This window comes from Lithobates pipiens, unplaced genomic scaffold (assembly GCF_037356315.1).
Source record: "Lithobates pipiens isolate NorthernLeopardFrog02 unplaced genomic scaffold, aLitPip1_a1.2 Scaffold_1, whole genome shotgun sequence".
Lineage (NCBI taxonomy): Eukaryota > Metazoa > Chordata > Amphibia > Anura > Ranidae > Lithobates > Lithobates pipiens.
Window position 1 is genome coordinate 64,974,268 of NW_027507685.1, and position 17,471 is coordinate 64,991,738.

The following is a 17,471-nucleotide window of genomic DNA, read 5'->3' on the forward strand; positions in this document are numbered from 1 at the left end:
CATTGTCTTTACAAGCATGTGTCAGCGAAATTTGGCCGTACGCAGAGCACGCAGCCAAATCTCCTGTTTCTAATAATAATAACAATATTTCCGTCTTAATGATATAATACTTGTTACCTTTCAACCCACTCATCCAAATGAACAGACATGACCATCCTTCCTACGTTCTCAGTTCCATCAGCCTGACTTCCTCCGCAGGTACTCAGCCTGGTTCTTTTATTTACATATCAACAGGAAGCCACGCCCTGAAGGGTTTGCCTCCAACAGCTAAACGCCTCCTACAAAGCTTGTGACCTCACAGCAGCAACACAGGATGTGAATGACCATTTAAGGACATGTATACATTCAAATAGACTAGCAAACTGACTAAATGCTTTTAATGATGTGAACCATCATTTGGTGGGGGGAAGGTTTCAGAGGTTTACAACTCTTTAAAGTCCCACTATATGTAGATATACATTCCCCCTCTCTTTTTATTCAGGTTAAAAACAAGGGTTTTTGTTGCATACATTTGCTAATCCACATTAACGCCACACAGCCTCTGAAAACCGTAATCCAACTCTAAACTATCAGACTTTCCATATATAAAATTTTCCCCATTTTTTTTAAATATAAAAAATACACTTTACACACACTATATCAGGTATATATACACCTTAAAGTAATAACAATTTTATCAAATAATATACCCACAGCTGAAGCTGCTTATGATTACTGTATGTAAATATATGTAACAGATTATGTAATTTACTGTACACTAGAAAAACCACAAGATCTTTTCGGAAGTAAAAGAAAAATGTAACATTTATATAACACCAGATAAATATCTGTACAGGTATCTTCTGAATAACACACATATAAATATTTAAAAACACATTTGCAGCACAGTTTTCTGAAATTCTCCATAGACTCGACTACTTATGGCAGTGTCAAAAAAAAAAAAAAAAAAAAAAAGAGAATCACATTTTTGTACAAAAATAATACAGTTAAAAAGGTACCACACACATCCAGACATTTTTGGTCAATGCAAACGTCCAACGTTTTTAAAATGCATCTGAAATAACATCACCACTTAAAACAAATACATTACACATATACTGTAAAAGTAGAAGTGACCATTTTGAAACACAGCCAATGGCAGTTAAGGATAGTTGTCTGGTTTAAGAAATTAAGATAAATGGTTCTTCACACTCTGAGCAGTTCACCCGTCAGGATTCTCTCCAGTCACAGGTTCATCATAAGGGGCGGCAAGAAATGGTCAGATAAAACAGGACCGTTCAGAAACAATAGATTTCATTTAAGATCATCAAACGCAAGTGCCCATTCACACCGGAATCGCACAAAAAAAGCGCTCTGCATTTCTGTGGAATTACATTTTCAGAAATTGCACCAAAAGTAGTGCATGTGCTACTTTTAAAAAACGCACTGCAACAAAATTACCTGGTACTGTGTTACTATGCGATCTGGTGCAGGCAAACGCACTGAATTTGTGATCTGCGTCTGGAGTGTCGTTAGGAATCTACTGACACATGCAGCAGATTGCACATCCAGAGCATTCAGATTCAGTGCAGAAAATGTGCACGGAAAATGGGTTTCCTGCACCGCGTCCTGGTGTGAATGAGCCCTATGTTTTTCAGTTGTGTAGTTTTTCAGGTGTACCCAATCAGACCATCCATAGCTCTCTATGGAGTGGAGGATGTCAGCTGATACCCGCCGACATTCCGTTCCGCTAACAGAGGGATGGGAATCCAGTCCCCATCCGTCTGGCAGATCAGATCTGATGACAGTCGAAAGGAAATGGACAGGCAGTCCGTTACCGTCCGACCATCCCATAGAGAACAGCAGTCTGTGCCCACTCTACAAGGTGGAACGGACACGGACCTGTCATCCGCCTACTCAGCAGAAAGATCCCCTGTTTAGCAGCCGTATACACTTGATGGCATCCACCTGTCTGAAAGGGGCCCTAATGAACAAAAAAAATGGAAAACCACTTCACCTGCATGTTAGGCTTTTTGGAAGCAGCCAGGGAGCTGAGGATACTGCCATATGCAGAGAGAGGTGAGAAGCCAACTTGGAACAACTAAAAGTGGAAGAGCTCTTTTAAAATTCTGTTTGAGGGGAACCTATACTTTTCAATTCAAGGCAAAGTAACTGGCTTGTACGATAGCCGTGCCCATCCATCGATAAAATGATAGCTCACCCACAAAGCCCTGTGAAAAATCCATATAAGCCTGCTCGGAGTTTATACGGATCTAAGGAAACGCCCTTATCCGACAACAATCAAGCTTGGTAATTGGCCGCTCAGGTACTTAGCACTGCATTGTAGAAGGAAAGGAAGAGGCTCTCAATTCTGCCATACCTGGAAGTACCAAAATCTTGAGGGAGTGCAGGGACTAGAAGAATCAGAAACAGATAAGGGCTATTAAATGAACCTGCTACTTCCCCTTACATAGCCTAATCTACACCTACTTGTGGAGCCATTCTGAGTCAGTAAAGCTCTGGGCTTTATTACATCTTTCCATTGGCCAGAGAGGCAGCCCATCTTAGTGATGGGCCAATAAAAATGTGTGGGGCCTGCAGGGAGCAAGAAAGCTCTGACATTACCAGGGAGTGTCAGAGCTTTGTCTATTCAGATAAGACATTTGGGTGTAGAGCAGGCAATGAAAAGCTGCTGCAGGCACTTCAAATTTCTGCAACAAATATAGATATTTACGGATATACAGGATATCTATAAGAATTCAGTTTATAGCAGTGTGGGTTGACTAAACCTGGCCATACACTAGTAGATTTTCAAATGAACCTTCATACAAACGTTTGAACAAAAATTCTCTGTACATTTTGATGACTTGACGAATGTTGTTCGAAAGTTCTTCAATATTTTATTTGATTTTAAAAATCAAACATGCTCCTTCAAATTTTCTCGTCACTGTGGTTCGAAAATGAAAGTCAATTTGGCCCCACTAGCAATTAGAAAATGTAATACATTTTCTTAACACAAAAAAATTCAAATTAAATTCCCCTGTATGGCCAGCTTAAAGTGGTTCTAAAGGCAGAAAAAACCTGGGTGAGGCGCCCCCCCCCAAATCCCCCTTTACCTGAGCCCCATCTCGAGCCAGCAATGTGCATGAGAGCAGTACCTCTCCCGGGTCTCTCTCTCCTCATTGGCTCCTGCTGCTGTCAAAAAACAGCCAGTGAAACAATGAGAGAGCAGGGGACAGGGTCAAGCCACGCTCTGTGTGTGAATGGACAATGTCCATTCACAGGAGTGTGGCTCAGGAGCGAGTCTGCTCAAGTGCCCCCCATAGCAGGAGGCTTGCTTTAGGGTGTACTTTGTAGGGGGAAGGAGCCAGGGCCGCAGGCAGAAACCAAAAAAGAAGAGAAGAGGATTGTGGCTGCTCTGTGCAAAACCATTGCACAGAACAGGTAAAAATGTTTGTATATACAGGCATACCCCACTATTAAGTACACAATGGGATTTATTTACTAAAGCTGGAAAATGCAAAAGCAGGCTCACTTCTGCATAGAAACCAATGAGCTTCTAGGTTTTATTACCAAAGCTTAATTGAACAAGCTGGGGTTAGAAGCCCATTGGTTTCTATGCAGAAGTGAGCCTGATTTTGCACTTTCCAGCTTTAGTAAATAAACCCCATTGGGTACTTAATAGTGGGGTATGCCTGTGTGTGGTGTGTATGTATATATATATATATATATATATATATATATATATAAAAATATACAACCTTTAGAATCACTTTAATAAATGCTGCTCTATAATTGGCTGCCAGTGTTACTTCTACTCTCTGAACGCTGTGTTCCCTATTTGATTGAACAGTTCGGGGAAAGCACTTTTAGGCAAAGATGATTAAGCTTTAGTTAACTGGCCACAATCACCAATACCATGAATACATGCAATGTAATTTTCCTTTTTTTTTTTTTTTTTTTTAATTACAAACCCTGGTATACACTGGGACATAGCGCGGTGTTCACCTCTTTTTACATACACTGGGACATGGCAGACTGTTTTGATTGGCACCTTATGTGGTGCTAAGATGCCAGCTGTGCTATAAGACCGACTGTCAAAGTACGAGAGGTTGGTAGGACACAGTTGTGCTTCATATCTCAGTTCCTGTATATTGAAGACGTGCTCATCACTGAGGCAGAAGGGTGGTGGAATCATGGAATCATGTCTTGTAGGACAAGCTCAGTACAGACTGGTCTTCTTCATTATCCTCAGGAACTCCTGTTCATTCACTTCCCCATCTCCATCCCGGTCAGCTTCCTCAATCATCTCCTACAGACCAAAAAAAAAAAAAAGAAAAGGAGGACTAATTCAATTGATACAGCTGGCAATATAGTGCTGAGAATACTGTTGGACAGGTCATGCTGAAACAGTTCTAACAATCACAAAACAGTAAAAGGGGATGATTTCTATCACCTACATCACAGTTATCACTGGCTTTTACCCCTTTTTGAGAGAAAACAAGCTGAGCCAATGTAACTATACAATAAAATTCATACCTAAACTTCTGATTTAAACATCACCTTTTCAAAATGTGCAAAATCTATTAGTAAGGCACATTAGCTTTCAGTGGTGAGAACTTGTGATTTTCAGCACAGAGCGATGCCCTACCGGAAGGCCATCATCACATTAACCTGTAACCCCACCAAACCCTTAGTTTGCAAACGTTTCTTTAGCTGGGATTCTCTGTCCCAGTGAGAAACCCTTCCTGCACAGAACACCACATGTACCGGCATTTACGATTTCTCCACAGCATTAAGCAACAGGTATGCTTAAAAAGAGAAGTATTGAATTTATTTTATTTTTTTAGAGAATCATACTTACAATACCTAGGTGAATGTAGCATCAGTCTGATGCTGCATCTGTCCCCCGCCGGCTCAAAGGCTGAGAGCTGAGCGATCAAACACCGCTGATCACTCAGTTGTCAGTGTTCCCTGAGCAGAGAGCTGGTGATCGTCAGTCACCAGCTCTCTGTTCTGCCCCTCCTCACTCACTGGAGTGCTGGGCTGTGGAGGCGAGCAGTCAGCTCAGCCTCTCAGTGGCTTGCTGAGAGGCTGAGCTGGATGCTGGTCCAGGGATCTAGGCGGATCCCAACCATATTGTCACAATCCTTCCTGAGCCTGGAGAGCCTGGACCCACTCTGTGATGTCAGCTTCAGCCCGATTTCTGCTGAACGAACTGCACTCTTGTGATTCACAGCAGAAGTACAGCCAAATGAGCTTTGAAAAAAATGAAGTAAATGCCAATTAATGTATTGCTTAAATGTTTCTATAAATTCAAATAGCTTAAAGTGCACCTGTACCCAGACTATAAACATTAACATTTTTACATGTTCTGTATTCAATATAATATTCTTACCGTGCACTAAAAAGGCTTTAAAATAAGTAGGGCTGCAACTAACGATTATTTTCCTAATCGATTAGTTGGCCGATTATTGTTTCGATTAATCAATTAATCGGTTAATAACCTTAAAAAAAAAAAAAAGGGGTAATTTTGCTGCAATTTGTATTTTTACATTTTTTTTGGCCAATTTGTTGTTGGGCAGATTAAAAAACACAAATTGTCGCAAAAACGCATTATTACAAGCTTTTTTGCAGCTTCTGCATTGAAGTATATTGAACCAAAAAAACAAAAAATAGCACAGTTTTGTGTTTAAAAAAAAAGTACTTGTCTTTTCAAAATACGCAGCAGCTGAAAAAAAATCATGGATGTGAACGTGTCCCATAGGAAACCATGTAAATGAACTGTAGTGTGTTTCTGCAAAAATCACCAAAAAACACAGAGGTGAGACCCAGGCCTGAGATGTTTAGTAACATAATGGGGTTAAAAAAACTAAAATTAGTACAAAAAGAGCAAATAATCACTACTTTAAGGGGTTCATTTTTTAATATGGGACAGTGAAAGTAATATTTACAGTAGCGATTATTTGCTCTTTTTGTACTATAAAGGGCTAATTTTAGTTTTTTTGAACCCCATTATGTTAGTGGCCGATTAATCGATTAAGAAAATAATAATCGATTAATTTCATAATCGATTAGTTGTTTCAGCCCTAAAAATAAACAATCACTGACCCCTCTAGCTGCATGTACTGTGATGTCATTCATCCTCAAATATCACAACAGAGACTCTGAAGTTGGTTTTCAGACTTTTATTTTTTTTTTAACAGCTTGGCAGACGTTTTTCTTTTTTTTTTTTTTCACATCAGAGGGCTGACAGGCAGCAAAGGTTCTGTTGTAATAGAAAATAAGGGAAAGGAACTATGATTTCAGTGCCTCTGTTGTGGACTATGAAGGTGAAGTTCTCCACAATCCCTACAGCTAGAGATAAATGAGGGTTTGTTTCAAAGCGATGTTACGGTTTGTTCTGAATATCTGAATACTAACAGGCACAGTCTGGGCAGAGGTTCACTTAAAAGAACCTGAAACCGCTTTGAAATCAGCATTCTGTAAACTCCTTGCACAGCAAGACAAAGGCTGGGTAAGGGAGAGCCAGCAAAAGGAGACAATGACCCTTTGCTGCAAATACATGTGTAGTTAGAGGGAACATACAGAAAGGAGGAGACCAGAGTGAGCGGAGGGGTGACCCCATCACTTTGCTGTTAATCCTTCATTGTCCAATGAGCAGGCTAGATATGCAGGACTGATTGCATATATCTCCAATGTGTACAGGGCCTTGAAAGTTTCCACATTTTGTCATGTTACAACCAAAACCGTAAATGTATTTTATTGAAATTTTATGTAATAGACCAACACAAAGTGGCACATAATTGTGAAGTGGAAGGAAAAGGATTTATGGTTTCAAAAGTGTGGCGTGCATTTGTATTCAATCCCCCTGACTTTGTAGGACCACCTTTCGCTGCAATTACAGCTGCAAGTGTTTTTGGGGATGTCTCTACCAGCTTGGCACATCTAGAGAGTGAAATTTTTGCCCATTCTTCTTTGCAAGATAGCTCAAGCCGTGTCAGATTGGATGGAGAGCGTCTGTAAACAGCTATTTTCAAGTCTTGACACAGAATTTCAATTGGATTTAGGTCTGGACTTTGATTGGGCCATTCTAACACATGAATATGATTTGATCTAAACCATTCCATTGTAGTTCTGGCTGTATATATAGGGTCATTGTCCTGCTGGAAGTTGAACCTGTGCCGCAGTCTCAAGTCTTTTGCAAACTCTAAAGCCCCATACACACTATCACATTTTCTGCTGATTTTTGTCTTCAGATTTACCAAAACCATGTAGTGCAAGGGCCTGCCTTATTGCATACAAATTGAAACTCCTAAGGTTTGACCTCATATTATATGGTTTTGGTAAATCTGAAGGAAAACATCAGCAGAGAATTGGATAGTGTGTATGGGGCTTAACAGGTTTTTTTTTCTAAAATTGCCCTGTATTTGGCTCCATTAATCTTTCCATTAACTCTGACCAGCTTCCCTGTCCATGCTGAAGAAAAGCATTCCCACAGCATGCTGCCGCCACCACGTTTCACAGTGGGCATGGTGTGTTCAGGGTGATGTGCAGTGTTAGTTTTCCACCACCCATGGCGTTTTGCTTTTAGGCAAAAAAGTGAAATTTTGGTTTCATCTGACCATAGAACCTTCTTCCACATGTTTGCTGTGTCCCCCACATAGCTTCTCAAACTGCAAACGGGATTTCTTATGGCTTTCTTTCAACAAAGGCTTTCTTTTTGCCATTCTTCCATAAAGGCCAGATTTGTGAAATGCATGATTAATAGTTGTCCTGTGGACAGATTCTCCCACCTGAGCTGTGGATCTCTGCAGCTCCTCCAGAGTTACCATGGGCCAATTGGCTGCTTGTCTGATTAATGCTCTCCTTGTCCGGCCTGTCAGTTTAGGTGGACGGCCATGTCTTGATAGGTTTGCAGTTGTGCCATACTCTTTCCATTTTCAGATGATGGATTGAACAGTGCTCTGTGAGATGTTCAAAGCATGGGATTTTCTTTTTATAGCCTAATCCTGCTTTAAACTTCTCCACAACTTTATCCCTGACCTGCTTGGTGTGTTCCTTGGCCTTCATGATTCTATTTGTTCATTAAGGTCCTCTAACAAACCTCTGGAGGGCTTCAAAGAACAGCTGTATTTATACTGATATTAAATTACACAAAGGTGGACTATTTACAAATTAGGTGACCTCTGAAGGCAATTGGTTCCACTAGATTTTAGTGAGGGGTATCAGAGTAAAGGGGGCTGAATACAAATGCACGCCACACTTTTCAGATATTTCTTTGTAAAAGATGTTGAAAACCATTTATAATATTCCCTCCACTTCACAATTATGTGCCACTTTGTGTTGGTCTATCACATAAAATCCCAATAAAATACATTTACGTTTTTGGTTATAACATGACAAAACTTTGAAGGCACACGAATACTTTTTCAAGGCACTGTATTTAGCTGTTTGGATTTCAGCTTTAAAACCAGAATGTAATCCGTACTTCATTGTTACAAATATATATTATATATATATATATATATATATATTTAATAGAATTATATCAGAAGATGACAGGTATAAGAATAAATCTTGATATAAAGACAGTATTATTCTCCCATGCATCTGAAAAATTAAAACAAAAAGAGATGGAATTTTTGTACCAAATGACTACAGTAGTTAAAACCGTAATCGCACGGAAATGGAAAAAAGAAGAAGCTCCAACAATAATAGAGTGGAATTATGAGATGAGCGAAATGTGCTTCATGGAGAAACAAATTAGACAAGAGGGATATGTAGAGAAACAGATTTCAAAATATTGGAAAAAAATGGGAGGAATTGAGTACCTCGGGAAAAATGTGGGAATTCATGTAAGAGAGGGGTAGGGGGATTAAATGGGGTAGTATTGAGAAGATGTTTTTTTTTTTTATTATTTTTTTTTTTTCTTCTTCTTCTTCTTCTGTAGTGTATGGGAAATGTTTTATAATGAGGTGAAATTTGAATGGAAAACGTTGAATGTATGTTTTATAATATAAAATAAAGAGAAATTTGAAACATTGTTACAAATATAATGCATTACATGCTATCTTTATTCTACTAACTTGGCTAATGACTTCTTAATACAGAAAAATAATAAGATGTTAGACTTCAGTGTTCCTGCAGCCACCAATCTTCAAATTCTGAAAACTGCTGCCCTCTGCTGTGTGAACTCAGTTACTACCATCCTTACCAAAATGTTCACTAAGGCTGCTTGAACACTGAAAGCGCTGGCCGTTAGCTCTAAAGATTTAGCGCTGATTAAGTGGGTAAAAATTCCAGTTTTGCTTCACTTTCAATGCGCTTTTCAGGAGCTTTGAAAGCACTGCCCATTCATTCCAATTGGCAGGGTATTTTGGCAGCGCTTCCAAACCTGCTGCTTGCAGGGATTTTCAAGAACGTCCTGCAAGTGCACCACCGAGTGTGAATAGACACACTGGAATGGATGGGAGGCGGTTTTTAGGCGCTTAGCAGAGGCTATTTCCAGTGTGAAGCTAGTCTTAAATCAAAAGCAAAAAAAAAAAAAAAAAAGAGAGATGGAATCAGGCTATTAAAAGAAAAAATATAGTTCCGAATAATTAATCAATAACAAACCTGCAGCTCTTCGTCGGTCAGATTTTCCCCAAGCTCCTTTGCAACTCTTTTAAGATTTTTAAAAGAGATCTTTCCAGTTTCATCGTCATCAAACAACCGAAAAGCTTTCATGATCTCTTCTTTTGAATCTTTTTCAGCCTGGAAAAAAAAAAAAGAGGATTTTTAAATTGATGGCAATTAATTATTCATATGTGTACTGGCACACTGCTATGTGTGCCCTATTTTAAAATTATATATATATATATATATATAAAAATTATATAAATGAACAGCTGCAACCACTAATAGCGCACTCATAAATCACTAGTAAACAAAAGATTAAAAACAAGAAAATGGTGCGCTTATTCTGTGAATACATAAATAAATCCCAAGTGAAGTGATGAATAACAAAGGAAGTGGGAAAAAATATAAAATATACAAAAAATATAAATACACAATATAAAGATAAAAAAGTCAAAAAAGTCCAAAAAAAAAGAAGAAAACACAAAATCAATAAAACAAAAACAAACAAAGATGGGGAAAAAAAAAAAGAGGGGGGGGGGTTGCCGCCCCGGGTGCCACACATTAGGGGTGTCAGTCCAGGGGGTGTGCAGTGTGAGAGGAGATCGCAGCAGGGCCATCATAATGAGGGGCACCCTTGCACTTTCCCAGCTTTTTAACCACTTTCAGACCGGACCATTTTGCTGGTAAATGACCAGAGGTCTTTTTACAATTTGGCACTGCGCTGCTTTAACTGGTAATTGCGCGGTCATGCAATGTTGTACCCAAACAAAATTTGCGTCCTTTTCTTCCCACAAATAGAGCTTTCTTTTGATGGTATTTGATTGCCTCTGCGATTTTTATTTTTTGCGATATAAACGTAAAAAGACCGAAAATTTGGAAAAAAAATGATATTTTCTACTTTTTGTTATTAGAAAAATCCAATAAACTCAATTTTAGTCATACATTTAGGCCAAAATGTATTCAGCCACATGTCTTTGGTAAAAAAATGTCAATAATTGTATATTTATTGGTTTGCGCAAAAAATGGAATTACGTACCGGTAATGTCCTTTTCCAGGAGTCTTTCAGGACAGCCACCTTAGAGAGACACCGGCTCCTCCCCTCTGAGGAAACACCGCCTTCAATTTCATAATTTAAGCCTCCTCCTCCCTTCGTTCCTCAGTTCTTCCAGAGTACCTCCGGCCAAACTGGGGAGACACAAGAACACGTCAAACAAATAAACTTTTTAAGTCTTACCTGACGATCTCATGCAATGAGTTCCCGATGATCTGCAACAATTTGGGTGGGAACCGGTGCTGTCCTGAAAGACTCCTGGAAAAGGACATTACCGGTACGTAATTCCATTTTTCCCCAATCGTCTTTCAGGACAGCCACCTTAGAGAGGATAAGCGAGTATATTACCTTAGGGTGGGACTACTGCCTGTAGCACCTTTCGACCAAAGGCTTGGTCTTTGGCTGACAGAAGATCCAGTCTATAGTGTCTCACAAACGTAGCAAAACTGGACCACGTTGCAGCTCTACAGATCTGTTCCGGAGACGCACCAGCCCACTCTGCCTGAGAAGTTGCCACGGCCCTGGTTGAGTGTGCTCTAATGCCCGCTGGAGGATCTAATCCCCCTGCCACGTATGCCTGCCCAATGGCTAACCTTAACCATCTAGCTATGGTACGTCTAGAGGCTTTGGAACCCTTCCTGGCCCCTGAAAATAAAACAAAAAGTGAATCTGTCTTTCTGAACTGACTTGTGCAGTCTAAATAATAAAGAACACATCTTCTAACATCTAGTCTGTGAAACATGTGTTCCTGTTCTCTAACTGGATTTGAACAAAATGTAGGTAGCACGATCTCCTGCATCCTGTGGAAACTAGAAGCTACCTTCGGCAAAAAGGCCGGATCTATCTTCAAAACCAGACGATCCGGAAAAGCCTGAAAAAAGGGAGCCCTGACAGAAAGGGCTTCGAGTTCACTTACTCTTCTTGCTGTAGTGATCGCTACCAAAAACACCGTTTTGAGAGTGATCAGCTTTAATGAGCAAGATTCTAACGGCTCAAAAGGTTCCCCTGTGAGAACCTGTAAAACTAAAGAAAGATCCCAAACCGGGAAGGGGGAGCTTGAAGCTGGTCTTTGCCTACCTAGGGCCCTGAAGAACCTTACGACCCAAGGATCTGACGCTAGATGTTTCTCTAAAAACACGCTCAAAGCGGAAACCTGAGCTTTTAGTGTTCCAAGCGCTAACCCCTTATCCGCCCCTGCCTGTAGGAACTCTAGAACGGCTATAGGGCTATGCACGTTGAAGGAACCCTCTGAACACCAGCTGTTAAACCGTTTCCATACCTTTAAGTAAATGGACTGGGTTTCCTTTTTCCTACAGTTTAGAAGAGTGGCTACCAACCGGTCTGAGAAGCCCTTGGCTTTTAGCAATTCTTCCTCAGAAGCCACGCTGCCAGGTTCCATCGTCCTACCTGAGGGCAGAACACCGGACCTTGAGACAGGAGATCCTCCTGCACTGGGAGAATCCAGGGGGGTTCTACAGACAGGCCCTTCAAGATCGAGAACCACGGCCTCCTGGGCCAGTGAGGTGCAATTAGAATGAGGGTAGTGTTCTCCACTTGAAATTTCCTTAATACTGCTGGAATGAGCACTGGAGGGGGGAAAGCATAGCACCTGGAGAAACCCCAACTCTGTGCTAGTGCGTCCACCGCCAATGCCCCGTCCCCCCTGTTTATGGAGAAGAACGTTGCTACCTTCGCATTTTCCCTTGCGGCAAAGAGATCTATTGCAGGAATCCCCCATCTCCGGGTGATCATTTCGAATATTTCCTGCTTGAGAACCCAATTGCCTTCTCTCAGAGTTCTCCTGCTGAGAAAATCTGCCACCTGATTTTGTTCTCCCTTCAAGTGGACTGCTGAAAGGGACAGGATATTTGCTTCGGCCCATCTGAGGATGGCTTCCGCTAGGGCCCATAAGGACTTGCTCCTGGTGCCCCCCTGTCTGTTGATGTAAGCTACCACCGAGGAGTTGTCCGACCTTACCCTTACGTGATTCCCCCGAAGCTCCTTCTGAAAGGTTCTGAGAGCTAGATCTACTGCCCTCAGCTCCCTCCAATTCGAGGATCTCCTCGAGTCCCTCTTTTCCCAAATACCCTGTATTAATTGGGAGTCTAGGTGTGCCCCCCAACCTGAGCTGCTTGCATCGGTCGTGACCACCCTGGAGGTTGGCATGACCCACTCTAGACCTTGGGACAAATTTGCTCCCTTCCTCCACCACCAGAGGGACCTCTTTACCTGATCTGGAATCGAAACCAGAGAATCCAAAGATTCCTGGCTGTGATCCCAAACCTTCAGCACAAATAATTGTAGAGGGCGGTAATGTAACCCTGCCCACTGAACCGCTGGAAGAGCGGATGTCAGCAACCCTAGCGCTGACATGATCTTCCTTATGGAGATCTGGTGGTTGCCCTGAAGACACAACAGAGCCCTGTCTATCTTTTGAATTTTTTCCAAAGGAAGAAAGACCCTTTGTACTGTTGAGTCCAACTCGTACCCTAGGAAAGTGACCCTCTGGGAAGGGATTAAGTTGGATTTCTCCAGGTTCAGGAGCCAACCCAGGCTTACTAACAGGTTTCTTGTGACCTGTAAATCCTGAATTAATTGTGCTGGGGAAGGGGCAAACAGAAGGAGATCGTCGAGATATGCGATCACCGAGATTCCCCTGAGACGCAGAAATGCCAGAACTTCTGCCATCACTTTGGTGAAGATTCGGGGGGAAGAGGATAGTCCGAAAGGAAGCGCTCTGAACTGAAGGTGTAGTACTTCCATTGGAGTTCTCACTGCCAGTCTGAGAAAACGCTGGTGGGACTCTGCGATTGGAATATGCAGGTATGCATCTTTCAGATCTATTGATGCCATGAAGCAGTTCGGAGGTAGGAGTGCTTTTACTGAGTAAACCGAATCCATCCGAAACCTTCTGTAGGTAACTGAGACATTCAGGGGCTTCAGGTTCAGGATGAGCCTGAACTTTCCCGAAGGCTTGCGAATCACGAAGACGTGAGAGTAGAAGCCTCTGCTTGTCTCTCCTTCTGGAACCCGTACTACCACCTCCTGTTCTTCCAACTCCTGAAGAGAGGAAAGAAGGGCAGATGATTTTTCTGCGCATTTTGGCAGCTCGGTGACAAGGAACCTCAGAGGAGGGAGTTCCGAAAACTCCAAATGGTAACCTCCTCTGACGATCCCCAAGACAAACTGATTGGAGGAAATCATTTCCCACTGTGGGAGGAAGGCCCCCAATCTTCCTCCCACCGTGACCCTGTCACTGAGATTTTTTGGGCTGTTCAGGAGGGCGAAAAATTGCTCCCCCGGGTCCCTTGCTTTTGAGTCCCCAACTTTTCTTCTGCTGAACCGTACGGGGTGGTACAACCCTTTTCTGGGGACGAGTCTTTCTTTTGGCTTGTTCCCCAATTTTCCTTTTAACAGGAAAGGCCTTTCTTTTGTCTGCTGTGCGATCTAGCACCGCTTCAAGGCCTGGTCCAAACAGTAGATCTCCTGTAAAGGGGATTCCACAAAGTTTAAGTTTGGATGCATTGTCTCCAGGCCAGGTCTTCAACCATAAGGCTCTCCTGGCAGAGTTGGTCAGGGCCAAGGACCTTGCCGACATCCTCACGGATTCCGCCGAAGCGTCCGCTATGTAGGCTATCCCTTTAAGAAGCATGGGAAAGGAGGATAGAATAGTCTCCTTTGCTGTCCCTGCTTCAATGTGTGCGCTAATCTGGGTGAGCCAATACTCCATGTTACGGGCCACCACCGTGGATGCCATGGCTGGCTTAAGATTTCCCTGTGACGAATCCCAGGCCTTCTTAAGAAGGTAATCCATCCTTCGATCCATAGGGTTAGACAGTACCCCCATATCCTCAAAAGATAGATCAGTGTGTCTGGACACCTGGGAAAAAGCAGCGTCTAGTCTGGGAGATTTATTCCAGACGAGAGTCTCTTCCTCCGAAAAAGGAAACCTACGTCTTAATGCCCCAGAAAAGAAAGGTTTCCTTTCGGGATCCCGCCATTCCTTCTTGATGGTATCGATCAAGACGTCATGCACTGGGAACACCCGCTTCTTTTGTTCCCCCATGCCCTTGTACATCCGATCATGGAGTGACAATGTCTTAGTTTCTTCTTGAATACCTAAAGTGGTATGAATCGCTCCCAAGAGCTCATCCACATCCTCCAGGGAAAGCTTATACCGCGAGATTCTGCTGGATTCCCCATCCAGCATCTCTGCGTCAGACTCCCCCTGGGAGTCTGAAACGACACTGTCAATTTCCTCCTCAGCTTCCTCCCTGGGACCCTCTGAATTCTCTCCCCTTGCAGGAGGAACATCCACAGGGCTGGATGGTACACTCTGCTGCGCTGGTGTAGGAGTGCTCGGAGGCTGGGGCCACTGAAAACTGGAAAAAAAAGTTTTGGAAGGACTGAAAGGTACCAGAGAGTTCCTTCATAGAAGCTACCAGATCTGCACCCTGCTCTACTGCCTGTTCCTTAAGTAAATCCTCAATACATTGTTTGCAAATAGCTTTAGACCAAGAGTCTCCCATAGACGTTCTACACGAAGGGCACTTCTTCTTAGAACCATGGGGGGACTTGCTCGTGGCTTTCTGAAAGACACAAAATACAGGAAGGGGCAGCATGAGCCTAAAAAACAGCAACACCAGCGCTACATAGAGGACCACCGGGAGTGCCCCCCCTAGGATCAACCATCACCAGGATCCCAGACACACTACCCTTCCCCCCGACCACCAAGGAGGAACACCAGTGGAGCTACTGGATACAAGTAAGGGAACACCTCCCCAGGTTTCCTCTTACCTTCGAGTGGCTGGTGCTATTATCTCCAGGAGTTTTTGAAGCCTCTGCCTCGGACATTCTCCCGTTGAGGAAGCGTGGTACGAATGCGCCTCTAACAGCTACCTGTGCAACTGTGAAAAGAGAGGCCGCACCAGCCGAACGCTAGGTTCCCTTTCACGTGCCGCGTCCGGAACCGGAAGACGCGGATCGAACGAAGGGGTCCGCCCCCACCGGAACTGACGTCGCCCGCCTACCGGTCCGGCTTCCAGCTCCCAGCCGGCTGCGTACACAGGGGGGCCTTGGACGCCTTCGTTCAGCACCCCACTGGGCGAAACGCAAGGATGAACCTCTCCAAAGACTTCCTGCTTTCCCCAAGCGAAGATTGGAGTGCGTGTAAAGGTCAGTCGAGTATTCAGCTTCCCCAGCCGACTGGACTGTTTGTTCCGTTGAAACCCCCGCGGGTGAACGAACGGACGACCCCATAAACTTCCCGCTTTCCCCAAGCGGAGTTTAGGGTATATGGACAGTACGAACACTTCAGCTCCCCGCTGATAGGACTGTCCTGGACCGACCGATGAACGGTCGGATAGCCGAACGGGGCCAGGGCTCCGCTCGGGTGGCTTCAGTTTCACCAACCGAATTTAGCCTAAGGTTCCTTGGCGATGTCTCCCCGCCGGAGGAAACACCATAACTGAGGAACGAAGGGAGGAGGAGGCTTAAATTATGAAATTGAAGGCGGTGTTTCCTCAGAGGGGAGGAGCCGGTGTCTCTCTAAGGTGGCTGTCCTGAAAGACGATTGGGGAAAGTTGTCACATCTACAAACTAAGGTACGTTTTCTGGAATTTACGCAGCTTTTAGTTTACGACTGCCTATCTCATTTCTTGAGGTGCTAAAATGGCAGGGCAGTACAAAACCCCCCCAAATGACCCCATTTTGGAAAGTAGACACCCTAAGGAAATTGATGAGTGGCATGTTGAGCCCATTGAATATTTTATTTTTTTGCCTCAAGCGATTGAATAATGACAAAAAAAAATTTTTTTTTTTTTATTTTTTACACAAAGTTGTCACTAAATGATATATTGCTCACACATGCTATGGGCATATGTGAAATGACACCCCAAAATAAATTCTGCTGCTTCTCCTGAGTACGGGGATACCACATATGTGGGACTTTTTGGGAGCCTAGCCGCGTACGGGGCCCCGAAAACCAAGAACCGCCTTCAGGTTTTCTAAGGGACGTAAATATTTGACTTCACTCCTCACTACCTATTACAGTTTTGAAGGCCATAAAATGCCAAGATGGCACAAAACCCCCACAAATGACCCCATTTTAGAAAGTAGACACCCCAAGCTATTTGCTGAGAGGCATGTTGAGTCCATGGAATATTTTATATTTTGCCACAAGTTGCGGGAAAATTACAAACTTTTTTTTTTTTTTTTTTTTTTTTCACAAAGTTGTCACTAAATGATATATTGCTCACGCATGCCATGGGCATATGTGAAATGACACCCCAAAATTAATTCTGCTGCTTCTCCTGAGTACGGGGATAGCACATATGTGGGACTTTTTGGGGGCCTAGCCGCGTACGGGGCCCCGAAAACCAAGCACCGCCTTCAGGCTTTCTAAGGGCGTTACAGTTTTGAAGGCCATAAAATGCCAAGATGGCACAAACCCCCCCCCCAAATGACCCCATTTTGGAAAGTAGACACCCCTAAATTTAGGGGTACACTAGTGAGACTAAGTAATAAATGGCGGGTGCCCTGAAACTATAAAAAAATAACTAACCAACCAGCGTCACCTGTAACAGTTATATGGTGATCACTGGTGAAAGGGTTAACTAGGGGGCAATCAGGGGGCTTTATGCGGTAGTATATGGGGGTCCCTGGCGCTATAAAAAGCTGCGGCGAACCTAAATAACTACCTGCCCAACTAGCGTCACCTGTGACACTAATACAGCGATCAGAAAAACGATCGCTTATTAGGCTGGGTTCACACTGGAGCGATGCGGGAACGCCACGAATCCGCGGCGGGTTCCCGCATCGC

At 43.2% G+C, this 17,471-nt stretch overlaps 1 protein-coding gene across 1 annotated transcript in view; it reads right to left on the bottom strand.

Annotated features, from left to right (window-relative positions):
- Positions 1-786: 786 nt before the first annotated feature.
- Positions 787-17,471, bottom strand: part of CETN2 (centrin 2) — a 56,644-nt gene continuing 39,959 nt past the window's right edge. The window contains exons 4-5 of the mRNA XM_077450225.1: positions 9,598-9,735; positions 787-4,291 (exon numbers count right to left, since the gene is read on the bottom strand). Coding sequence (XP_077306351.1) covers positions 4,202-4,291; positions 9,598-9,735 — 228 coding nt within the window. The 3' untranslated portion in view covers positions 787-4,201. The remainder of the gene's footprint in view (positions 4,292-9,597; positions 9,736-17,471) is intronic.